Genomic DNA, 27,374 nt, shown 5'->3' on the forward strand with positions numbered 1-27,374 from the left:
TTTGAGAAACTCTGACAAGCTATTAAAAAAAAAATTGTGGGCTCGGCACCTGTGGCTCAAGCGGCTAAGGCGCCAGCCACATACACCAGCCTGGGCCCACCAAACAACAATGACGGCTACAACCAAAAAATAGCTGGGCATTGTGGCAGGCGCCTGTAATCCCTGCTACTTGGGAAGCGGAGGCAGGAGAATTGCTTGAGCCCAGGAGTTGGAGGTTGCTGTGAGCTGTGATGCCACAGCACTCTACCCAGGGCAACAGCTTGAGGCTCTGTCTCAAAAAAAAAAAAAAAAATTGTGGCAACATCTTTCCAGTAAACTCAAGAATCCCATAGAGCTATGATATTGTTGTGTTTGAAGTGACACATATGGGTTAAATGGCAAATGAGAAGACCCAGACTATGATTCCAAGTTACCTCAGTAAATTCCTGTGCCATGCCCAACAAAAAACCATAAAATAGCAATATGGTTAGAGTACAACATTAAAGACAAGGACTTCAGAGTCCATTTAACTCTACATTATGCTGCCTTTACACTGAAAACCAGTAGAGCAGTGGTTCTCAACCTTCCTAATGCCACAGCCCTTTAATACCGTTCCCGTGGGTTGCGACCTACAGGTTGAGAACCTCTGCGGTAGAGGGAGGCAAATCAGGAAGATTTCACATTTGTAATGGCAGACTAGGCTATTATGTCTAAGAATAATTTTGTTCATATACTCTTACTCTCTTTTTAAAAAGTAATAATCAGAATTGGCAGGTAACATATTTATGTCAATTATAAAAAAAAAAAAAAAGTAATAATCCGGCTTGGTGCCCATAGCTCAGTGAGTAGGGTGCCAGCCACATATACCAAGGCTGGCGAGTTTGAGCCTGGCCCGGGACTGCTAACAACTGCAACAAAAAAATAGCTGGGCATTGTAGTGGGCACCTGTAGTCCCAGCTACTTGTGAGGCTGAGGCAAGAAAATCGCTTAAGCCCAGGAGTTTGAGGTTGCTGTGAGCTATGATGCCACTGCACTCTACCCAGGGCAAGATAGTGAGACTATCTCAAAACAAAAGAAAACAAACAAACAAAAAAATCAAATAATACCAATTCCTTAAGATGGCCAAACACTAGGCTCTGCTTTAATTTAGCTGAAAGAAAAATATCTAAAAATAATTTCTTTCATTCTAGGCTGGAATTTTTATTTCTTGGAAGCTGGAATGTCCATAATGATTTCTGTGATAGCACAGGAACACATGATGAGTCTGGTAGATGAGCCTGGAAAAGACCTTCAAATGGAAGAGGAAGGTGACAGACACAGGAAAAAAAGGTTGCTACCAAGGAGAGAAAGATTTGTTTTACTTATTTTATTCCCTTTAGGGATAGCAAGGGGGTTTCAAGCTGGCTTCCTGGAGGTACCTAGCACTTGCCTCTTTTGCAAAGAAGGACCAAAACAAGTAGATAATCAGGTCGAAAAGAATATCTAAGAGAGAACACTGGAATTCAGCAGGAAAGTGAAAGGAAGGGCAATATCTTACCTTTGGGGATCTTGAATTTGTTGTCTTTCTTATACCACAGGCAACCTTGTGGAGTATTCACAATTTTAACAGGGTACTCTGTTTCAGGACAATCAAAAGCCTTCAATGTGAAGTCCGTGGCTAACAACAGAAAAGAGTAATAATTCATCAAGTATTTCAACAGGATTCCCAGCAATTTTTTCTTGGCTCCAGAAGGCTAAGTAACTTTTCTTTGTGGCAAAAATAAGCCAAATTCAAATACTGAAGTCCAACAAATTAGTAGAACAATGCTGAGAAGAGAACTACCTTGGCCTTAAACTAAATGAACTCTGAAGATCTACAATACTCTTACAAGTTGATTCTGATTTCTACATATTCTGCTTTACTTTCTCAAACTCTCAGAGGGTTAGGACATTAGAATGTCCTTTTCCCAACCTTATGGACATTCTAAAGGTTACAAAATATTTCTGTTCAAAGTCAAACTTGTCCTTTCATTTAATGAAAACAAATTGTTTCATCAACAAGTAGGTGAGAAACAGGTAATTTACGAAAATTGAAAAAGAAAAGTTCTTGCTAGATTTAGTTGACCACCTCCCTACACTGACCACTTTCCTCAAGTTGACCTAATTTTCATAGACTGGAAATGCACCACACATACTCAAAAGAAATTCCTTATGTTTTGTTACAGTTGGGTGATCAACTGACAGAGGTTCTACCGTATCTGAAAGTGAACAATTCAAGGGCAGTAGTATATTCACAGTGTTGTACAACTACCACTCTATCTAGTTCCAAATCATTTCATTACCCTGAAAGGAAACCGCCTCCCCAATAGGGAGTCACTCCCCGTTGCCTACTCCCTTCCCTCCCTCGCAACCATCAATCTGTGTTCTATCTCTTTGGATTCATCTATTCCAGATAGTTCATATAAATGGACTCATTAAATATATGACCTTTTGTGTCTGGTTTCTTTCACATAGCATGATGTTTGCAAGGCTCTTCCACATTATAGTATGTAATAGCACTTCATTTTTTTTTTTTTTTTGTAGAGACAGAGTCTCACTTTATGGCCCTCGGTAGAGTGCCGTGGCCTCACACTGCTCACAGCAACCTCCAACTCCTGGGCTTAAGCGATTCTCTTGCCTCAGCCTCCCGAGCAGCTGGGACTACAGGCGCCCGCCACAACGCCTGGCTATTTTTTTTGGTTGCAGTTTGGCCGGGGCCGGGTTTGAACCCGCCACCCTCGGTATATGGGGCTGGCGCCCTACTCACTGAGCCACAGGTGCTGCCCAACAGTACTTCATTTTTTAAAATAACTGAGTAATATTCTGAAGTATATATACAGTATAATGTGTTTACCCATTTATCCACTGATGGACATTTGGGCTATCGTGATCTTTTGGGTAGTCTGCATAGTGCTGTATGAACATTCATGTATATGTATGTTTTGAGTACTTGTTTTCAACTCTTTTGGGTATACACAGAGGAGTGGAATGGCTGGGAAATATGATGTCCTGAGTAAATTATAGTAGTAAACAACTATGAAGCCTTTGCCATGGAATCAGTGGCTTTCAATTTGTTTTACTACAACTCACCGTTAGAAATAAATATGTTTTCCACTGCAAGCTAGCAGATAGACAGATAGACACATATATACCTATTTGGAACAAATGTTCTCAAAATAACACTCTTTGTACACGCAATGAAAAAGTTTCCTATTTTCGGCTCGGCGCCTGTGGCTCAAGCGGCTAAGGCGCCAGCCACATACACCTGAGCTGGCAGGTTTGAATCCAGCCTGGGCTCACCAAACAACAATGATGACGGCTGCAGCCAAAAAAATAGCCAGGTGTTGTGGGGGGCGCCTGTAGTCCCAGCTACTTGGGAGGCGGAGGCAGGAGAATCGCTTGAGCCCAGGAGTTGGAGATTGCTTGTGAGCTGTGATGCTACAGCACTCTACCCGGGGCAACAGCTTGAGGCTCTGTCTCGAAAAAAAAAAAAAAAAAAAGAAAAAGTTTCCTATTTTCTATCCTAATTGATTTTTTACTGCTTTCATAGCATGTTACGCTGGCCTTACAACCCATTAATCACATTGATTTCACAACTTTCTTTCTTTTTGAGACAGAGCCTCAAGCTGTTGCCCTGGGTAGAGTGCCGTGGCATCATAGCTCACAGCAACCTCCAACTCCTGGGCTCAAGCGATACTCCTGCCTCCGCCTCCCAAGTAGCTGGGACCACAGGCACCCGCCACAACACCCGGCTATTTTTTGTTGCAGCTGTCATTGTTGTTTGGCGGGCCCAGGCTGGATTTGAACCTGCCAGCTCAGGTGTATATGGCTGGCGCCTTAGCCGCTTGAGCCACAGGTCCCAAGCCACAACTTTCTAATGGAATGTAACCTGCAATTTGAAAACAACAGAACAACCTGGCAAAATAGTGACAATTCCTAAGGAAACTGATGTGAAAGTATCAGTTACCACGTACAAGAAAAAGCATCAACTTCAGAGAGTCCTAAGATCTATGTTTAAATCCTTGTTAAATCATTCACAAGCTGAATAGTCTTTTAGTCACTTTACTTTTGAGAGCCACAGTTTTGAATTTGTAAAATTAAGAAAATAGCAAGCCCTACCCTAGAATGTTACTGGGAATCTCAAATATGAGCCCATATAGTACTTTGTAAAACTTAATATAATACTATATATATCATATATAGTATAGGTGCTATTTGTTTTATTAGAACATGGATTTGATTCTGTTTGACTGCTATTTTACTGACCTATATACTTGTTTTCAGCTGGAAGATGAAGTTCTGAATTTAATTCGAAATCACTCTTCCATAGTTCAGCCCAAGAGTTTTCAACATCTGTAGAAAGGAAAAACAAATTGATGTAATAACCAATGCAATATTCAGAATTCTCTTTATAACACACCAGTCATCAAGTAGCCTTCCCAAATCAACCCTCCTTTCTCAGGAAAATTGTGAAATCTTGCTACTCAAAGTGTGGTCCCAGCAGCACTGGCATCTGGGGTACTGTCAGAAACGCAGATCTCAGGCCCCACCCACATCCACTAACTAAGTATCCTGTATTTTACTAAGATCTGCAGGTGATAAAATGCACACTGACGTTTGAGAAGCACTTTTTAAAAATGAAATCAAAACTCTGCCCTAACAAATAAGACAATAAGATTTTTAACTGCTAATGAGTATAGATATAAACATAGCAGAAAATAGCTTACTGAAAAGTAGTTTAAGTAGTTTTCATTTCAAAATGAACTTTCAAAAAATTATACATCTTTCCCCATAAGAACTACTGGAGAAACAAAGAATAAAAATTACCAGGTAAGTCAAATATACCTAAAAGTACGACAACTGAAAATATTTTACCTTCAATACTATACTGAGTCCCAAACCATTTCTCCTTGAGGTCACATTTTCCCTCATTAGCACCAGACAGTAGAACAAGATTTGCTTTCTGAGGAACGAGCTGATTAAGGGCTTCAGCAATGACCTAGTAAAGGGGAGAGGGAAGGAGAAAGAAAAACACACACACACACACAACAATTAAAAAGGCAAACTCAGATTGTTAGATACCTCCAAGATCCTAGCATCTTGATACTCTTTTTTTTTTTTTCTTTTTGAGACAGAGTCTCACTATGTGGCCCTCCATAGAGTGCTGTGCTGTCATAGCTCACAGCCTCAAACTCTTGGGCTTAAGTGATTCTCGTGCCCGCCCTCCCAAGTAGCTAGAACTAAAGGTGCCCACCACAACACCCGGCTATTTTTTTGTTGTAGTTGTCGTTGTTGTTTAGCAGGCCCAGGCCAGGTACAAACCACAGTGTATGGGGCTGGCGCCCTAACCACTGAGCATGGGTGCTGAGCCTTGATATGCTTAAAAATATTTATCTACATTGTTACGTGGACATAAATTTTAAAAATCAGTATTTATCGGCTGGATGTGGTAACTCACACCTGTAATTCTTGCACTCTGGGAGGCCAAGGTAGGTAGATTGCCTGAGCTCACGGGTTTGAGACCAGCCTGAGCTAGAGCGAGACCCCCGTCTCTAAAATTAGCTGGGTGTTGTGGCGGGCGCCTGTAGTCCCAGCTACTTGAGAGGCTGAGGCAAGAGGATGGCTTGAGACCAAGAGTTTGAGGTTGCTGTGAGCTGTGACACCACACACTCTACCATGGGCAACAAAGTGACACTCTGTCTCAAAAAATAAATAAATAAAAATTAAAAAATAAATAAATAAAAATTAAAAAATAAATAAATAAAATATGTATTTATCTACAGTCCCTGAACATCCTACTTAATGAAGGTCATCAGTTTATCAGTGTTTCAAAACCTTTTTTCCACCTTTATTGAGATATCATTGACAAATATCAGATAGGTTTCTTAATAATACTTTAATGTAAAATTGTTTATCTCCAATCCTATATATTAGCAGCACTAGCAGAAAAATCAGCCCTTGTTCATTAAGCTTTTACTCTGTATCAGGGAGTATTTAACATTTGTTATTTCATTTAATCCTAAAAATAATCCTGAAGTATACTCAGTTACAGGAAATAATTCTCACCTTCAGAAGTTAAAGATTAATTGATTTGCTCAGGTTAAGGAAGTATTATATAGAATACAGTCAGAAGTGGCAAAGTGGTATTCTAACAAAGTTTGTAGGTGATTCCAAAGACTATACTCTTAATAATTATGTTTTATGCCACTTTGTATCCAAGAAAAAATAAAATAATGCCAATGTAAGGCCTCCTTCAATAATCCTCCAGCTATAATACAGATTAGACACAGGGTATTATGTCTGGAAACCTAACTACCATTTAAACACCATATCTTTGAGGAAAAAACAGTAAATGGTGGTTCAGAAAAAAACACATGGGCCTCTGGGTACATCCATCCTGGGAGACGGCAAGAATGCGTGGTTGTTACTTTCCTTCTTCACCTTTTCCTATCCTTTTTAAAATAAAGAGTTTTGGAATACTCATCGCTAAAATTACTCAATCTCAGCATAATTACCACCTTCGGCCAGGTATTTCTTTGTTGTGGGATCCTATCTTCTGTGTTATAGGATATTTAGCAACATCTTTTGCTTCTATTCACTAGATCCCAGGAGCATCGCACCTCCCATCCCTGAGTTGTGACCACCACAGTGTCTCTAGACATTGATAAATATCTTTTGGAGGCCCAAATCACCCCTGATTGACAAATGCTATCCTACATAAAAGCAAAATGACTTATTCCTGACCCACTTTTTACTTGTACATAATGTTACCCATAAGTCCTGTTTCAAAATCAGAGAATTTTGTATTTTTCTTGCAAATATTTTTAAAATAATTAAAAATTTAATTGTCCTGATTCCAATTTAATCCAAAGATAAGCAAAACAACTCTGACTGTATGTTTAGCCACTAAACCACATAATTCGTAGTTATCACTTTAACTATGTCAGTAAATGTTTCAGCACTTCAGAAACTCTAAAACTACAGTACCCAGGAAGACTTAGGTTTTCTCATCTTATACTAAAACATAATCATGACAAATTGTCCAGTGCAACTACCGATATTTCTTCTGTTTAAATAAACAAAAATCCTAAATAAATATAACTAAGTTTTCTCTATTCCGACAGCTCTTAAGTTTATTTTTTTACTTTTTCTTTTTTTAGGCAGTCTCACTATGTCGCCCCTGGTAGAGTGCCATGGTGTCACAGCGCACAGCAACCTCAAACTTTTGGGCTTAAGTGATTCTCTTGCCTCAGCCTCCCAAGTAGCTGAGACTGCAGGCGCCCACCACAACGCCCGGCTATTTTTTTGTTTTTGTTGTTGTCATCATTGACTGGGCTGGGTTCGAACCCGCCAGCCCCAGTGTATGTGGCCGGTGCCCTCACCACTGAGCTACGAGTGCTGAGCCATCTTAAGTTTATCTCTGTAATTTCTCACACTCCTCTTCCCCTATTAGTAAGTTTTGGAAGTGAAAACCTCCTTACCTCTGGCTTATATTCAAAAAGCAGCTGATCTCCCGTGAGAAAGTCCTGCAGTGGGTACAGTTGCATGTTTTCACACATGTTTTCCACATACTCAACTGGATCCGTCTGTAAAGAGATAAAATTATTTCACACCAGAACCTCTCCATTATTATCCTTAATTTGCCATAATACACAAATACTTCCTTTTTTTTTTAGGCAGAGTCTTATTTTGTCACCCTTGGTAGAGTGATGTGGCATCACAGCTCACAGCAGCCTCAGCCTCCCAAGCAGCTGCCTCGCTTTAAACAAGGAAACCTAAAACTTTTAAACACATATCACCAGATATAATTGCTCCTTAAGAATCTAATGTTCAGAATCCCAAGAAAATATAGCTAGACTACTACCTTAAGGAGTTTAATTCCCCCCGCACTACCTCTGTGTTGGGTACACATCCTGATCCCTACAATCCACTAGGTTCTAGTCACATCATGGCCTCTTTGTAAGAGCAATTACTACACTGAATGGTAGATGTTTATTTACCTTTCAAGTGCCCCACATGATTGTGAGGGCAAAAAAGATAGAGGACCTATCACTACAACAATATCACTTAAAAACTATCCATACCATTTGTAAGCATGAGTCAAATCAATGTAGAAGTCAAACCATGAGTACTGTCATATAAAAGTCATATTAACCAGCATATTATCTCAATTTAGAACTGTAAGAATGACTTCCAATTCTCCAATGTATGAATGGGAGTACTTTTACAGAGGAAACCATATTTACTAAAGATCCAGATACACAAAATATTAAAAGTGATAGGTCTTAGGTGGCACCTGTGGCTCAGTGGGTAGGGCACCAGCCCCACATATGGAGGGTGGCGGGTTCAAACCCGGCCCCGGCCAAACTGCAAACTGCAACAAATAATAGCTGGGCGTTGTGGTGGGTGCCTGTAGTCCCAGCTACTTGGGAGGCTGAGGCAAGAGAATCGCCTAAGCCCAGGAGTTGGAGGTTGCTGTGAGCTATGATGCAACAGCACTCTACGGAGGTCAATAAAGTGAGACTCTGTCTCTAAAAAAAAAAAGAAAGTGATAGATCTTCAGATACTCAGAGGGTTCCATTCCTGTGTTTACAATGAAGAAACATTCTCTGATTAGATGACTTTCCCAAGGTCACACAGTAAATAAATGATAGGCAAAGTAAACACCAGAACTCTGGCCTCCTAACACGTCCACGTATTCTTCCTATAACACAACACTGTCCAGCCCTTCACTAGGCAATATGGTGTATTCTTCATCTAATGGAAGACGGAATAGAAGTGAAGGATACTGCACTTGTGGAGGGGAAATGAGACATGTATACATCAAACTAGACACCACAGGTATATGCTATCTACTACATTTTCATATAAAAATAGAATAAGAGAAAAGTAAGGCAAGATTTATTGTTAGGCCCCTTCCCTCTTTCAGGAACCATTATTAAACCATCAAAGTGACAAGTCACTAAAGTGCCATCATTTTTGTTCAAGATGACTCCTTACCCCTCATGTTTTTAACCAGTTATTTTCACTAGCATTCTAAGTTAACTGCTCTCATCAATATAGTATAAAACTGAGTGATTCATAGGTATTTCCTATGAGAAAGCACCAAGGAACCTGGCTAAACGCATATCTTTGAAGCGAAGGCAATAGTGAAGGTATTGGGGGAAAACACTTTCATCACCCCAAAAAGGAAACCTCATATCCATTATACAATTGTTCCCCATTACTCACTCTACCCAGCCTCTGACAGACATCATTGTTTTCTATCTCTGAATTTAGCAATTCTGGGTATTTCACATAAGTGAACTCATAAAATATGTAACTTTTTGTATCTGGTTTCTTTCTCTTTTTTTCTGGAGACAGAGTCTCACTTGTTGCCCTTGGTAGAGTGCTATGGAGTCATAGCTCATAGCAACCTCAAATCTTGGGCTCAAGTGATTCTCCTGCCTTAGCCTCCCAAGTAGCTGGGATTACAGGCACCTGTCACAATGCCTGGCTATTTTTAGAGGTCTCGCTCTGGCTCAGGCTGGTCTCAACCTGTGTGCTCATGTGCTCAGGCAATACACCTTCCTTGGCCTCCCGGAGTGCTAGGATTACAGGCATGAGCCATCACACCTGGCCCCTGGTTTCTTTCATTTAGCATAATGTTTTTAAGGTTCATCAATGTTGTAGCATGAATCATTACTTTTTATCACTGATTAATCTTCTATAATATATACACTCTATATTTTATTTATCCATTCATCAGTTTATGGACATTTCAGTTGTTTCTACTTTTGTGCTAAAATGAATAATGCTGCTATCATGATACATAGTTTTTGTACCAATGATTCTGTATGGACAAGTTTTTGTATGGTCAAATGATTTTAATTCTTTTGGGTATAAACCTAAAAGTGGAAATGCTGGCTCATATGGTAATGCTGTGTTCAGCTTTTCAAAAAACTGAAACTGTTTTCCAAAGCAGTTATACCATTTACTCTTCTCACCAGCAACATGGGTTCCAGGGTTCCAGTTCTTCCATATCCCTTCCAACATTTGTTAATGTCTACTATAAATTCTCACTGCCTTCCATTATTAATTATTACACTATTGATCCTATTTTTCTGCCTACAGAAAAGTACTTAATTAAACAAAATAGCTTTTCTCATGATACTCTAGTTCAGACAGTTGATTTATATAGTCCAAGTTCCTATATGAATTTTTTTTTTTTTAAGATAGAGTCTCACTCTGTCACCTTGGGTATAGTGCCATGGCATCACATAGCTCACAGCAACCTCAAACTTTTAGGGTCAAGCAATCCTCCTGCCTCAGCTTCCTGAGTAGTTGTAACTATAGGTACCTGCCACGATGCTTGGCTAATTTTTCCTATTTTCAGTGAAGATGGGGTCTTACTCTCTTGCTCAGGCTGATCTCGAACTCCTGGCCTCAAGCAGTCTTCCCACCTTGGCCTTCCAGAGTGTTAGGATTATAGGTGTGAAGCACTAGGCCCAGCATATTTTCTATTTTCATAGAATAAAATTACTCTTTCAAATGAATTATTTTCCAACATATAGCAGGAGTCAATAGCAACTAGAAACTTATAGTTTCTGTGACCCTGTCCTCACATTCTTATATCTTCCTACTTATAACTAATATTCAGGTAATAGTCTTTGGTGATGATCCAAAAAGCTAGCTTTTAAGATGTTTTATGAACTGGTTGTAGATCAAGAGATCTTAAATCTAGGGTCCACAGACATCCCTCATAAATGTCACTGGACAAGTTCAGAAGGGTCTATGAATATGGTCAGAAAGAAATTACATATTTATTTTCAGTGATCTCTAGCCTTTTTAAAAATCAATTATGAATACAATTTATTAGCAATATCTATGACTATCACCAATAGAAATCATAATACAGTTGTTGAAGATATCTCAAAACATCTTTTATATTCACTGTACTTAAAAATTATAATTATTAGGGGTGGCGCCTGTGGCTCAGTCGGTAGGGCGCCGGCCCCATATGCCAAGGGTGGCGGGTTCAAACCCAGCCCCGGCCAAACTGCAACCAAAAAATAGCCGGGCGTTGTGGTGGGCGCCTGTGGTCCCAGCTGCTCGGGAGGCTGAGGCAGGAGAATCGCTTAAGCCCAGGAGTTGGAGGTTGCTGTGAGCTGTGTGAGGCCACGGCACTCTGCCGAGGGCCATAAAGTGAGACTCTGTCTCTACAAAAAAAAAAAAAAAAAATTATAATTATTAGACCTACAACTAGATCTTTGTCATTTAATATATATAAAAGAGACACCTATTACTGTTTTTACCATTTTTTTTTTTTTTTTGTAGAGACAGAGTCTCACTTTTATGGCCCTCGGTAGAGTGCCATGGCATCACACAGCTCACAGCAACCTCCAACTCCTGGGCTTAAGCGGTTCTCTTGCCTCAGCCTCCCGAGTAGCTGGGACTACAGGCGCCCGCCACAACGCCCAGCTATTTTTTGGTTGCAGTTCAGCCGGGGCCAGGTTTGAACCCACCACCCTCGGTATATGGGGCCAGCGCCTTACTGACTGAGCCACAGGCACCGCCCTGTTTTTACTATTTTGAAAACTTTATTTCAATATTTATTTTAAAGCAATGTACTTTAATGCATTTAAACACAGTATACTATAGACTGCATATTAATTAATAGCGCTGTTTCAATGTTAAATTTCCTAACTGTAACAACTGTATTGTGGTTATATAGCAGACACTTGCTAAAAAAAACACTTAAAGTATCATGATATCTGTAATTAATTCTCAAATGATTCAGGGAAAATATACACACATACGTACATACACAAGGAGGTGAGTACTTAGACACAGTTGGTGAGTCTAAGTGAGAGATATATCAGTAATCATTGTACTGCTATAACAATTTCCCTCAAAGTTTAAAAAGTTGAAAGGATGAAATATTATTCTGAGGAGGAATCCACAGGATTCAAAAGATTCCAAGCTCCAAGGCACAAAAACGGTTACAAAATAAACCTCTGCTTTTAAGGCCTTATATAATAATACCTTTCTTCAATATAACCTATGATATATATATATAAGATCATTAACTTTTTCACAATACCCCCAGAGTTCCTTACTTATATGGCTTCCATTGGCTAAAATGTAACCAAACCTCATTTTCTCATGCTAAATTCAATTCAAATTTACCACATCTATAAAGCCTTCAATCAAAGAAAATGAAACACAGTGTTTTTAACAATATAAATGGTAATTACTATAAATTACCTTATAGAATGTCTTCATAATATGTGAATTCCCAAAATATCAAATATCATATCAAGCTCTCCATGAATGTTTATTGAAGAGACAGATGGATAGCTATGGAGATAAATGATTATCACACTCGCATGACCTATGTCCTCTGCCTAATCCTCTTGCTGTTACTCAATAAACATTTGAAAACACAAGAGTTAATTTTCAGATAGCTTCAAGGCCATCTTGAAACTCACATGACAGAGAGTGGCAGAATTAAAACTCCAGTGACACTTCCAAAAAGAGGAACAATGTCCACACCAGTTTCAACTTGGTCACAGATAACATTCAAAAAGAATTTGACTCCCAGTACCTGTTCTTGGTAATGAAATTCATTATCCTCAATTTTCTGAATCTCTTCAAAAATTCTGTAAAGAGAAAACTATAATTAAAAGATCCATTAAACTTTCTCATTAGAATCATCAAGATAAAATAGAAGCATAAAAATAAAGGGGCTGGCCACATAAATGCAAAACCTTAGTGTACACACACATCACACATAAAGGGATAAGGATATGAAACCAGTAAGGGGAAAAGAGCAGGAGTGCCTGGAAAATCATCAAGACACGACCGAAGCATGTTTAATGACAGTATGAAGGCTAAAATATATTAGGATTGACTCCTGACCTCATTCTAAGAAATATTTATTACCTTTTCTCTGGACCTAGCTTCTGTAGCATTTTTAAATACTGGAAGACAGTATAAGCAACCTAAAAACAAAGCATCTGATTAGTCTTTCACATAAAGTCATATGTACATAAAAGAAAAACAACTCCCACTTAATTATTTACCTCATTGAAATGCTCATAGCCCTCATCAGTCAAGGTAATAGAAATGCTGAACACTGAGTAAGTAGAATTTTGCTCAAATCCTGTCTCACCATTTCCACCAAACAGTGCAAGAGCCCAGCATCTATGGTTGGGGGAAAAATAATTCAATCAAGGTCTATGGATTAATGGTCTACAAACACTTCAAATTAAAAAAATAGGCTTTCTGCATAATATTTGAGAAACAGCCTTTGATATAAATATACACTTTCCAACAGTAAGTTAAAAAGGACAAATTTTAAAAGTACAAAGCTTCCAAAGGAATTATAGTACATTTAGGAAATCACCAAAAGTGAAATAGCAGTCTTGTTTAAGGAAAACAGTGGTGGCTATTGCGACATAGTAAAACATCAACAATTTTATGAACCCAAAGTAATTCTTCTTGAAGAGAAGAGAACACCATAAAATGAAAATTATAGTTGCTGAAGCCACTTCACTTATCCATTTTTGAACCTGTCTCCTAGGAGAAGCTTTAAAACACTTGTAATAAATCCTTTCTTAGAATGTTAACTAAGCTCCCTGAGACTGTCAGCTAAACAAACATAGATTGTCTAAGAATAAAGAAATGAGACTTCATCTTTTCCTGACTAAAATAATTGTGAAAACCTAAAATAAATGGGAAGGACACAGAATAAAAAATATGAAATTATAATAAAGTTCAGTAAGTAGAAAGACTATGCACATCTCAAAGCAGATTACATATATTGTGAAAGGTATACACATATATGTATGCACATATGACTCATTCGTTTGTTTATTGTTATAACTCTGCTCTCTCAGCTTTGTTGTTTTGAGACAGAGTCTCACTATGTCGCTGTTGGTGGAATGCAATGGTGTCACAGCTCACAGCAACCTCAAACTTTTGGGCTTAAGCGATTCTCCTGCCTCAGCCTCCCAAGCAGTTAGGACCACATGTGCCCACCACAACGTCCAGCTATTTTTTTTTTGTTGTTTTTGTTGCAGTTGTCATTGTTGTTTTGGGCCAGGTTCCAACCCACCAGCTTCAGTGTATGTGGCTGGTGCCCTATCCACTGAGCTACGGTGCAGTCCCCCTCTCAGCTTTCTATGAATGTTCTAGTACATAATACTAGATATCTTAAAGTACTTATTTAAATTTCTCATCTTCCTTTCCATTCTCAAACTAATTAGAGTATAGAAAAATCAATGAAGGGGCCCAGCATGGTGGCTCACGCCTGTAATCCTAGCATTCTGGGAGGCAGAGGTGGGAGGATCACTTGAGCTTAGGAGTTTGAGACTACCCTGAATAAGGAGAACTCCTCTCTACTAAAATAGAAAAATTAGCTGGGCATCATGGCCAGTGCCTATAGTCCCAACTAATTGGGAGGCTGAGGCAGGAGGATCCCTTGAGCCTAGGAGTTTGATGTTGCTATGAGCTAGGCTGAGGCCACAGTACTCTAGCCTGGGGGACAGCATGAGACTGTCTGAAAAGAAAAGAAAAATCAAATAAGGAATTACCTTAATGTATGGGTCTTTATTTTAAAGTTATTATTTCTATTTGTTGGCTACAGGGGACTTAAATAGGCACTTAAAAATTAGAAAACATTTTACTAACATAGCTGCATAAATTACAGTTGCGCATACTCATTATGATTTACTTGCACAATGAAGTTTTCATTAAAGTCCACCGTTTGGGTTGGAAAGCCTAGAGATCCACAGCATTTAAATAATTGACTTCCTTACTATTTAGTCAAATCCAAATTCTTGATTAGAGCTAACCCTTTTATGTAATTCTGGAATCTATTAATTTCATTTGTAATGTTTTAAGTTTTGTATACAATTACTTTCAACATAGGCTAAAATGTAACTTACAAGAAAATACACAAACATAGTAACTATAGCCACTAAAATAATGTAGGTTATTAAGATGACCATAATTAAGCATTAAATTTGATTCTAGCTTCCTAGCAGCTAAAGTGAAAGAATGTATCATATAACACTTACTATTATTTTTCAGAGATTGCTACGCGAAAAATACTTATTGAATACTTGCTTTTTTCTTAGGTAAGAAAGAATGCTGCCTTTGCCTTCATGTCCAACCAGCCAGGAGATATAATGAAGTGGCTTCACTCTTTAACAAAAAAAAATTTTAAGGTCAGAAATCAAAAAAAAAATCAAAATACAAATACACTAGAATATCTTACTTCTAAGTCCACAATATTTGAGAATTATAAACTTATTCTCACATTAACCCACTAACATGAAATTGTATTTAATTTAATAGCAGCAAGATAAAAACAAAATATGGTAAAATTTATCTTCTTCAACTGAAGTCACTATCAAGGCTACTACTTTTTTTCTTGGACACCAAACTTACCTACTTTCATGATAAAACCTTAAATTTTTGTTTCATTCAAAATGAAAATAATACAGATCATTTCAGAAACTAACGCAAATATGAACCACTCTTCAACTGTAAAAGTTTTCAGTACTGCATCAAGCTCTGTGGTAAAGTGAAATGTATTGCTCTAAGGGTCAGGAAATGTGTAAGTTCTAGTTTTAGTTTTTTTAAGTAAATCATAACATTGAGCAAGATATTTAACTTTGCGTGCGGCGCCTGTGGCTCAGTCGGTAAGGCGCCGGCCCCATATACCGAGGGTGGTGGGTTCAAACCCAGCCCCGGCCAAACAGCAACCAAAAAATAGCTGGGCGTTGTGGCGGGTGCCTGTAGTCCCAGCTACTCGGGAGGCTGAGGCAAGAGAATCGCTTGAGCCCAGGAGTTGGAGGTTGCTGTGAGCTGTGTGAGGCCATGGCACTCTACCAAGGGCCATAAAGTGAGACTCGGTCTCTACAAAAAAAAAGATATTTAACTTCGGGCGGCGCCTGTGGCTCAAGGAGTAGGGCACCGGTCCCATACACCGGAGGTGGTGGGTTCAAACCCGGCCCTGGCCAAAAAAAAAAAAAAAGATATTTAACTTCACTGTATTTTTGTTTTTCTCTTTACTTATCTAACTACTTGTAGAGTTTTTATGAAAACGCAGTAACAATTATGAAAATGCTTTATCATATACTAATCATGTAATAGTCTAAATAAATACATGTAAATGCTATTTGATTAATCTTTTCCTATTGGCTTCTACTATAATTTTTGAAATGTATTCCTACTGAACAAATATATACAGGAAAATCAAGTTTTCTGTATACTTTCTATATACATGAAGAAATTACATAATTAGATTGAATTTAATATAGAATTAAATTTAGTAAACTATTAAAAGTCAAAATATAATATTTTGATTTCAACTATGTTAATCAATCCTCAAAACCTATACATTATTTAAAATATAAATTGATTTACATTCATATGTATGTACTAAAACTAAAGAGCAAAAGGAGTTATGAAGGAGCCCAGCTGATTACACATTTGCATCTGAACAAAGCTAATTGTACTACATGTGGTAACTCTGAAGGGATAAGTACTTAGGTTCTTTGTAAAAACTGGGTTCCCCAGAAGCTAATTTACTGAAAATTTACATATTTGGGGAGTCAAAATAACTTATGATGAACATCACTTTAGAACAGACAGTCCATTAAAAAAATAACTGGACAGGCTCGGCACCTATAGCTCAGCGGATAGGGCGCCAGCCACATACACCGGAGCTGGTGGGTTCGAATCCAGCCCAGGCCTGCCAAACAACAATGATGACAACTACAACCAAAACAAAACAAAACAGAACAAAAATAGCTGGGGCGGCTCCTGTGGCTCAAAGGAGTATGGCGCCAGTCCCATGTGTTGGAGGTGGAGGGTTCAAACCCAGCCCCGGCCAAAAACTGCAAAAAAAAAAAAAATAGCTAGGTGTTGTGGCAGGCATCTGTAGTACCAGCTACTTGGGAGGCTGAGGCAAGAGAATGGCTTAAGATTTTGCTGGATTGAGCTGGTTGCCTTCTGCTGTTGCGGAGAGGACGCTCTTCCTCCTGGCTTTTGGATCTTTTTCTGTAGATTCTATTTAGGTATTTTAAGTGTTAGTCTTTTTTTTTTTTTTTTTTCCTTTTTAACAGTTCAGCTCTTGAATTTTTTCCCTTCTTAATAATATGAGTATGGATCCTGCATGTCCCCAAAGGCTGCCTTGCCCTGAAGTATCTGATTCTAGGGATTCTTCTTCAATGCCTGTGATTTGTGGGCCTGAAGAAAATTATCCATCCTTGCAAATGTCTTCTACAGAGATGCCCTTCCCAGAGACTGCCTCTCCTCTTCCTACTTCTCCGGATCTGCTGGCTCAGGCTGACTCTTCCACTAGTCCCAAAGTAAAACAGACCACTTCTGTAGAGAAGAGTGTAGTGAAGAAGGAAGGTACGGTCCAGGTCAAGAAACAGAAGACCAGAGCCGTGTTCTCTACCACCCAGCTGTGTATACTCAATGATAGATTTCAGAGACAGAAATACCTCAGCCTCCAACAGATGCAAGAACTTTCCAACATCCTCAACCTCAGCTATAAACAGGTTAAAACCTGGTTCCAGAACCAGCGAATGAAATCTAAGAGATGGTAGAAAAACAACTGGCCAAAGAACACCAACAGTATGACTCAGGCTCAGAAGGCCTCAGCACCCTTGGAATACCCAAGCTTCTACTCTTCCTATCACCAGGCGTGCCTGATGAACACATCCAGAAACCTTCCAGTGTGGAGCAACCAGACCTGGAGCAACCTTAACTGGGGTAACCAAACCTGGAGCAGCCAGTCTTGGAGTAACCATTCCTGGGACAGTCAGACCTGGGGCACCCAAGCCTGGAATAGTCAGGCCTGGAGCAATCCCTTCTTTAACTGTGGGGAAGAGCCTTTACAGTCCTGCCTGCAGGTCCAGGAAAATTTTCTTGCCAGTGATTTGGAAATTGCCTTGGAAGCTGCTGGAGAAAGCCATAATGTAATTCATCACACCACTAAGTATTTTAGCTCCCCCCAAACCATGGATTCATTCCTAAATTACTCAATGAATATGCAGCCTGAGGATGGGTGTATTACTCAGTCTTAGTGTGAGCAGTGGCTAAATCCTTTCCTCTCAGGGTTTTTCTATTTTATTTTCAGTCTTTTTTTTTTTTTTTTTTTGAGACAATTTTACTGTCACCCTGGCTAGGGTGCCATGGTGTTACAGTTAACAGCAACCTCAAACTCTTGGGCTCAAGCAGTCCTTTTACCTCAGCCTCCCAAGTAGCTGGGACTACTGGCGATCACCCGATGCCTGGCGAGTTTTTCTATTTTTAGTAGAGATGGAGTCTCGATTTTGCTCAGGCTTTTCTCAAACTCCTAAGCTCAAGCAATCTACCAATACACCTCAGACTCCCAAAGTGCTAGAATTACAGGGATGCTTGAGCCCCGGTGCCTGGCTAATTTTTTATTTTTTTATTTTGGAGAAACTATTCTGCCTCTGCTCTGGCTCTCAGTGTGCCTATTGCAAGACTGGAGTCTAATCAGAGGTTTCAATAACCTTGGCTGCTATGGACAGCACGATAGAAGATGTCTCTGGTTGTAGAGAAAGTAGTTATAGTAATTAGTTTGGATAGCTTTAGAAAGTAAAAAAATACAAAGATGTGTGAAGGATTATTTCCACTTTCTGGGATTGGGAGGTCTTTTTTTTTTTCTCTCTCACAAGTGAATACTTAAAAGGCAAGGATATTTTTTATTTTTATTTCCAATTAATTGTAATTGTCTGTGGTTAGAGTTGAATGCTTCGGGGATGGACAAAACCAAAAGGTAAATTGTATAACCATTAGGTCATATCATTTACACATGAAAGGTTAAAGGCAGAGTTGTAGCTGTGTCCTACACCCTGGGAATGTGCCATATATCCCATGCATTGTACCTGTTGGGTGGGAAGCTACTGAATCCTTTCTCCCTCCCTTTTTGAATTTGAGATTTTCTCTTATGTGGGTCTGTGATTCTTAATCTTCTTGTTTCAAATTGGTATTGAGTACATGTTAGGATTGTTTTTCCATTCTTGTGATACTTAGGAAAATGTTCTCCAAATCCATCCACATTTTTGAAAAAGATACAAAATCTCCATCTATTTTTATGGCTGAATAGTATTCCATGGTATACATACACCACAATTTATTAATCCATGTGTTGAAGGGCACATGGATTGTTTTATTTCTGTATCTTTGCTTTGTGAATTATGCTGCTATAAACATTTGAGTACAAATGTCCTTCCTTAGGGTAAAAAGTCTTGGGTAGAAAGCTGGTAGTGGGATTGCAGGTTCAAATGATAGGTTTACTTTTCCTTTTTTGGGGCAAGCATGAAAAAAATTTTATTGAGGAAGAGAAAGGTAGATTTATAGAGTAAGAGCAAGAAACGTTTGCCATGGACACCGAATTGGCCTCCACTGCCAGGGAAGTGGACAAAGAGGCCCACTTTAACTTTGAGGAATAGAAGGATTTCCTTATTAAAATCCTCAACTGTCCAGGTGAAGTGTTAGCTAGAATGCACTTCATGGATTTCCTCTGCCCCCTTTTGCTCTGTTTTACTACAACCCTTGATTTGTTCATTACTCTACTGTTTTGTAGAAAGATGTGTTGTTTGGCTGCATTGTGTACCAGTAGCAGTTTGCACAGTCTAAGTACAAATAAATAAAATCCATTTTACCTATTAAAAAAAAAAGAGAGAGAATGGCTTAAGCCCAAGAGTTGGAGGTTGCTGTGACCTGTGACGCCATGGCACTCTACCCAGGGCAACAGCTTGTGAGTCTGTCTCAAAGTAAATAAATAAATAAATAAATAAATAACTGGACAGAAACATACAGAAATATTAAGTCTCTGGGAAAACAGAAACAGAATTATTTAGCTTCTCAGTAATTTTCAAAATTTGCACAATGAACTATTTTAGTAATCAATGGAAGGGTAATAAACAAGGATTTGGTTTTGTTTGTTTTTTTGAGACAGAGTCTCACTACGTTGCCCTCCATAGAGTGTGGTGGCGTCATAGCTCACAGCAACTTCAAACTCTTGGGCTTAAGTGATTCTCTTGCCTCAGCCTCCCAAGTAGCTGGGACTACAGGCACCTGCCACAATGCTTGGCTATTTTTGCTTTTTTTTGCCTTGCAGTTTTTTCTTGGCCAGGGCCAGGTTTGAACCCACCACCTCTGGTATATGGGGCCGGTGCCCCACTCTCTTGAGTCACAGGTGCTGCCCAACGCCTGGCTATTTTTTTTGTTGCAGTTGCTTAGCTGACCTGGGCTGGGTTCATACCCACCACCCTTGGTGTATGTGGCTGGTGCCATAACCACTGTGCTATGGGTGCCGAGTCAATAAGGCTTTGTTCATAGTTATATAGTGTAATTCCATATCCATAAAAAAGACATGTGCTTTATGTTCAACATAGTATCTTAAGGCCTTGAGAATTATGTATAAGAAACTATTAATTTTGGACATATTTTTGAGGACGCAAAGGAGCAAGCTGTCTACATATACTCTGCTTGCTCCACAGAGGCACACTGGTTTTGTTAACTTTATGGAACTTGATATAGTGAGAATTCTAACACATAAGTGACAAAAAGCACTTTTTACTGAGCTCACACTATAAACATTACTTTGTTCCCTTGTGTGTCTTAATGGTTTCGTTTTGTTGGTAGTGGATTTAAAAATTAAGTTAAACTTTTCATTAGCATTAATTTCTAATTACAAAAGTATTTGTAGGCATTGACCAATCCTTTAAAGAACAGCATAGCCCATAATTTACTGCTTATATGAGACAACCATATAGATAAGTAGAAATCTTTTCCTAACTTGTATAATCTACCCTAATTCATAGGAGTAAATCCCTGGGATTTATGTGCTAGTCACATATTCCAGACCTGCGTTATTTAACTTTACTTTTGATAAGATCAAAGTAAATATTGGTATGTATCAACTTGACTAGTAAAGTTATAAAACAAAAACAAAGTAAATGTTGGCCATGGACAAATAAATCATAAGATAATGTATTTTTGTACTCAAAGTACTAAAGAAAATCTAGTAGAATCTCCAGGGTTGACGACCTCCTTAAGTTGACCTAATTTTCATAGACCAGGCACACACTATGTGTACTATCAGTACAGTAGGCCTAGTTCCTTATTGTAAAATCTTTTTTAATTACAAACTGGCAACTTAAAAGAAATCAAAACTATTTATCCCAAAATACATCTCTTTGACATATTTTGGCATGGCTGCCACAAAAATAACACTACAAAGATTACTCGAAATAATAGTCCTAATCTATTATTTGCCAACAGAGACGTTATTAGAAATTGGTCACTGACTCTCTGAAAGTTGTAAGCAGTGGCACCCAGAGACTAGACTGGGGGAGATGTTCAGGCCAGGTTTACAAAGGGGAGGGTGACCCACCTGGTCAGGGCAAACCTGTGCCTGGGCGGGGGGGCAGTTACAGATCCCTTTTATATACGGCCATAGCAGGTGGGCAAATTCCATAGCTTGCAGGAATTTAGGGTCTTTTGGAGCAAACTTCGGGAGTGGGGCCAACCAGATCCTTTGTGTCTTTGTCTTAGGAGGAGAAAAGGAAGAGAAGGAGGAGGAAGAAGGGTTCACGTGTGGCTGTTAGGCCCCCAACATTCCCAACTCCTGTCTAAAGGGGTGATGGGGATGATGTTCAGGCTTCCGAAATTGCTTCTAGCTGGATAGTGTCGTAGCTTCCTCAGTACCATGAGTCAGGTGTTTGTGGTACATTGGGAGAGGGTTTGGAGAATAGTAGGAATTGGGTTGCAACTGCAGTTGACACCTTTTTACCTTGTCTTGAACAAATGAGGACAGGAATTGACTCCCCCTCCCCCAACACTCTCTAAGACTGATCAGGAAAGAAATGCAGAAAGCCTTCAGACTCAAAGAAGATTGCTCAAATTGCTAGCCCAGGTTACTTCCAGATAATCAGGGAGTGTGCAGGATTTCCCGCTGGGTCAACTGGAGGGAATCTGTGTAGTATTAAACACTATCTGTTGTGTCTATATAGATACCTCAGAAGAAGTTGAAAACTTCAATAGAAAAATTTCCCAGTAGACAGTGTGGCTGCAACAGAGCCCCACAAGTGGCCCCACACCCAGTTGATTTTCAGAAATATTCACCTAGATTGCTCAGAACTTCAGATCAGTTCTTCAGAGACTCTTAAAGCTAGGTATTATCTATCTTAAGTTTACTTAAGAACTGTGCTAAGATAGTAAATAAGAACACTAATGTTCTCATTATGCAAACTTTATGCTCTAACCCAGCACTGGTGGACATCTGCAGGTGACTGCCAAATGGTTTCATTCCTTTTACCCTGCACACAACATGGATTATGTCCACATCAGCCCTTTCCCTCTCATTCCACACCTAAGGACTGAAGTTGGGTAAAAGCCCAAGGGGAAACCGAAACCACCCTTACAAATTGATGGAGAGGAGCCAGAAGAGAACTAGAGTAAGGCCCCCAGAACTCTGTAGAAGAGCAGACTTAGTTAAAATAATGATAATAATCCATCGTTGTCCTTTCATTACTAACCCTTGATTATAATCACTGTTGCCTCTATTTGCTTGTTTACCCTAGAGTAGTTTTTTAGAAATCTTCCAGATCCTGCATTCTAGCAACAGACCCATCCAGACCAAGGAACTTACTCAACTTGTCTTGGACCCTCCATCCAAGGTTCTGCGTTCCAGTAACTGATATACCTTGACGGCAGCCCATACCAAAGGACTGACGGTTTTGCCTTGAGACCAGCCAATTAGCAGACCCTGACTGCAACCCCAGAATTTTTTTTTTCTCTATTTCTTTTCCTTTTAAACACTAACAGGCTAGAATAATATTCTTTCTCTGGCTCCAGTGGTTCTCTGGTTCTGTTAAAACAATCCTTCCAGATTACAGAAGATTTCCAGCAGATAACCCTCCTACCTTTTACAAGGCCTCCAGCAGATGACCTATTGATTTCTTGTACCACACTCTGAGCTATGACTGACACAATGGCTGCATCTTGGGCTAAATGTGCGCCACATCCTAAATCATTTTAAAAGAGGCCCTTTCCCTAACTCAGTGCTGTAAATATTTTCCATTTTTGGTAGCATCCCATCTGCATGTAGAAGCTTTTAAGAAATCTCTTCTATTAACTCTACTTGGCCTGGTTCTTTGCAGCGGTTTTCCACCTTTTTGACATCTAACACTATGTTGACCACCTTAATATGTCGACCAGTTTGTTACAATTCCTTGGGTGTCAATGTAAAGAGGCTCTACTATACTATAAAAGCTTACTTTCACACTAAGCACTTAATTTTAAATACTCAGAAAAGGCAACTAGTTATAAGAAAACTCTAGTTTTTTTTTTTTGTAGAGACAGAGCCTCATTGTACCGCCCTCGAGTAGAGTGCCATGACACATGATGTCACACGGCTCACAGCAACCTCTAACTCTTGGGCTTCAGCAATTCTCCTGCCTCAGCCTCCCGAGCAGCGGGGACTACAGGCGCCCGCCACAACGTCTGGCTATTTTTTGGTTGCAGTTCAGCCGGGGCTAGGGTTTGAACCCACCACCCTCGGCATATGGGGCTGGTGCCCTACTCACTGAGCCACAGGCACCACCCAAGAAAAGTCTAGTTTTAATTCCCCAAAAGACACTAAAATATATACCAAGGCTTGACAAATTTAAGAGTAATCAAGTCTCAGGTTACAACATTACCTATATTTATAAATTCTGAACTCTCCAACTTAAACCATGTTTAGAAAACAGGACTTCACTCAGTTATCTACTTAAATAAAATTTCCCTTAAACTCTTACCTGTAATGTTGCTGTTGAGGGGGAAGTGCCCATGTGATGGTCAGAGCATGAATTTTTCTGATTGGAACAACTAAACAAAACAGAAGAACAGATGTAAGTGTTTCTCCATAACCTTTCCTAAAAGAATTTTTTAAGTCAATATATTTCATTATCCAATAAATAGAAGGTTAGATATAATTATTTCAAGTTACCAATTTTCCAATTTTAAGAATACTACTTTTATTTTCTATTTTGTTTCACAGGTTAAAAAAAAAAGTAGGGATAAAAGAACTATGAGGACACGAAATGCTGCTAAGGATGGATCATTTCTTGCCCTACCACTACCTTGCTGCATGTGCTTATTAGACCTTGAGAAAATCACTTGCATTTAAATTTTCCTGAACCTGTTTTCTCATGGCAAATGGAGTAAGTTGGGTTTAAGTGTCTCTAAAATTCTTCCCAGTGCTATTATTCAATGAATTAGGAAATCTAAAGCCAGAAAGAATACAATCAAAAATAAGTTGTCTCTAGAAAAAGTCAACATAACAGAAGGGAGTCAGCAGCAGAAAGGGTGTGACCAGTCACTGATCAGAGGAAGAGAAGAGGAAAGAGACTGGCAAGGGGGCGAAGGAGAAGGGAGGAATATCTACGGCAATTAGGAAAAAGAGAAAAAAATCTGCTGCGATAAAAAGACAAGAGAAATGGTGAATTAAGAATGTTTCTGAAATATTCAGCATGGGCAAATTATTAAGTAAATTATAGCTTAATCTTATGACTCATTATGTAATTATTATAGTTATAATATTAAATGAAAAAAGTGTGTATGTTTTATAATCTCAACTATGTTAGAAAAATATACTTATAAAAATCAAAAAAAATGCAAAAATGATTTCTCTGGATGGTAAGTAAGATTTAAGGGTAATATTTCTCCCTGTTTCTTTATGTAATAAATATTATTTTTATAATGAAGTTAAAAGGAAGTGATTTCCAAAGTGTTCCCTCTTCTCTATTCTTTCTCTAAAGTAGCAGTTCTCAGCTTGTGAGTTGCAACCCCTTTGTAACAATGAAAATACATCGCACCCTTAGGAAGGTAGAGAACCACTGCTCTAAAGGAAAAAAAGAGCAGAATATAAATAAAATGAAATAAGAAAGAAACAAAAAAACAAAGAACAAAAGGGAACAACAAGGAGAAAGTATGTAACAGTCTCAAATAGCAGCAAGGCACCAGAATCAATCAATCAGCAGCTAGTCAGTGACTTAATTGGACCTCCACTGCCCATCTACTCCCTTTCCAACCCAGTTCTATTTTCTGTTGTGTTCTAATTTTCAAAGAAAATTGGCAGCCTCAATTAAGTTTAAGAGAATGTGCTAAAGTTATTTCAAACATCTTTAAACCTTTCACGAACCTCTATAAAGTTTGTTAAATGCCGGTGTGTCAAATGGATCCGTTAAATGGCCAAAGTTTGGTTTGGGTAACCCACTGAAAATAAAAAAAATACATTAACATTTAATTGGCAAAAGCCTTGATAAGCAGTATTTTTAGGGATATCTAACTAACAGGTATTTGTAATCTGTTCTATATACTCCTGGCTGAAAGGAATTCTAGGCATGAATGAATATTTGGCAACAAAGCCACAATATCCTGAAGTATACAACCTATTCTAAATCACAGCCTTAAGAACTCAAAAACCTTTACAACTCAAAAGTGATAGAAAATAGTAAATTGAAGGGAAGTCCTTACTGCCTCTACAGCCCCATTCAATTTCAGTTTTCCTACTATACAAAGCCATTTCATAAAGAATGTTACACTGTATTTTTTTAATCCAAACAAATATACATAAAGTAACTATTAGGTATAAAGTATTATAATAGACACTGTGGTATTTATATGGCATAGTCCTCTCTTCCAAGGGCTTCCAATCTGATTGAAGATTATAACTTTAATATTTCTTCCAAAACATGGTCAATATAAATTAGTATTCAAATCCTTGAAGACTTTTTAACATTCCTCATTTAGGAACTAAAGTTATTAGTGAATAATATTTAAGAGAATTTTTTTAATGGTTATCAGAGACTGGTAGAACCTAATGATTCCTTTATTAAATAAAAAACTTTTCGTCTGTCATCGGACATTTCCATAGCTCACACTATTAAAAAATAATTCCCCCCCATGGCATGGTGCGGGGAAATTATCTTTCAATACATAAAAAACACTTCTCATTATCTATGGAAATTTATGTAAAGCCAAGAGAAAAATAACCAATCAGTTGCTATTACAAATTATCCTAATTACTTTCATAAATTTAAAATAATCATGTATCAGAAGAAGAACTAGAAAAAGTCACTAGCTTACTCACCTGATGCAAGGGGAAAACATCTGATTAATTTATTAAAATGCAAATTGCTAGGTATGGGAAGAAATACTTAGATGCTTCAAAATTAAATTTTTTGTACGCTTTTTAAAAAAATTTTTATTAATAAGAGATGGGGGGTGGCACCTGTGGCTCAGTCGGTAGGGTGCCGGCCCCATATACCGAGGGTGGCGGGTTCAAACCCGGCCCTGGCCAAACTGTAACAAAAAAATAGCCGGGTGTTGTGGCGAGTGCCTGTAGTCCCAGCTACTTGGGAGGCTGAGGCAAAAGAATCGCTTAAGCCCAGGAGTTGGAGGTTGCTGTGAGCTGTGTGATGCCATGGCACTCTACCTAGGGCCATAAAGTGAAACTCTGTCTCTACCAAAAATAAAAATAAAAAAAAAAATAAGAGATGGGGTTTCGCTATGTTGCCCAGACTGGAGTGCAGTGGCTATTCAGAGGCGTAATCCCACTACTCATCAGCACAGGAGTTTTGACCTGCTCCGTTTCTGACCTGAGCCAGTACACCCCTCCTTAGGTAACCTGGTGCCCCCACTCCTGGGAGGTCACCATATTGATGCCGAACTTAGTGTGGACACCTGATCGGCATAGTGCACTATAGCCCAGAACTCCTGGACTCAAGCGATCCTCCTGTCTCAGCCTCCCGAGTAGCTGGACTACAGGTATGCGCCACCACATCTGGCAATTTTTGTATTCTTTGTAACAAAACTATAATAGTAAAGTACATTACCAATATTAGCAATATTTTGAAGAATTTAAGATGGATAAAAAATGCTTATATTATACTGAACAGTCACTCCACATACTATTTCGTATAAAAGATCATTTAGTTCAACTACATGAAATATGTTTTTCAGGATATGTATAGTGTAGAAAGACAGCTATCATCCAGATTACTTCTTTCACATGAAGAAACAGTCCAAGATTCCAAACAAACTTTCAGAACACAATTTGTTATGAATGTACATGAGTGCACACATTCTGGCTCTCAATACTACACTTATACCACGAAAAAACTGAATAAATGTAAAAGGAAGCATAAACTCTTCAGAATTTATGGAATAAATTATATAAATAAATAATATAATAAATAAATAAATAAAATAATGTATGTTTACCATACATTTATTAGCCTATATAAATTTTGAACTACAGAAACTATGAAAACTTGGGATCTCGTTTTAGTTTT

The 27,374-nt window shown here is 38.6% G+C and overlaps 1 protein-coding gene and 1 pseudogene across 2 annotated transcripts in view; one reads left to right on the top strand and one right to left on the bottom strand.

Moving 5' to 3' along the window:
• The window catches only part of NRDC (nardilysin convertase), a 126,768-nt gene that overhangs the window by 16,968 nt on the left and 82,426 nt on the right, over positions 1-27,374 (bottom strand). For both annotated transcript variants that reach the window (XM_053576456.1, XM_053576455.1), the window contains 10 exons: positions 25,220-25,293; positions 23,835-23,904; positions 15,109-15,186; positions 13,062-13,182; positions 12,922-12,980; positions 12,584-12,638; positions 7,479-7,583; positions 4,873-4,996; positions 4,264-4,350; positions 1,517-1,636 (listed from right to left, as the gene is read on the bottom strand). In XM_053576456.1, coding sequence (XP_053432431.1) covers positions 1,517-1,636; positions 4,264-4,350; positions 4,873-4,996; positions 7,479-7,583; positions 12,584-12,638; positions 12,922-12,980; positions 13,062-13,182; positions 15,109-15,186; positions 23,835-23,904; positions 25,220-25,293 — 893 coding nt within the window. The remainder of the gene's footprint in view (positions 1-1,516; positions 1,637-4,263; positions 4,351-4,872; positions 4,997-7,478; positions 7,584-12,583; positions 12,639-12,921; positions 12,981-13,061; positions 13,183-15,108; positions 15,187-23,834; positions 23,905-25,219; positions 25,294-27,374) is intronic.
• Positions 17,148-18,083, top strand: LOC128575453 (homeobox protein NANOG-like; annotated as a pseudogene).

This window comes from Nycticebus coucang, chromosome 22 (genome assembly GCF_027406575.1).
Source record: "Nycticebus coucang isolate mNycCou1 chromosome 22, mNycCou1.pri, whole genome shotgun sequence".
Taxonomy (NCBI): Eukaryota; Metazoa; Chordata; class Mammalia; order Primates; family Lorisidae; genus Nycticebus; species Nycticebus coucang.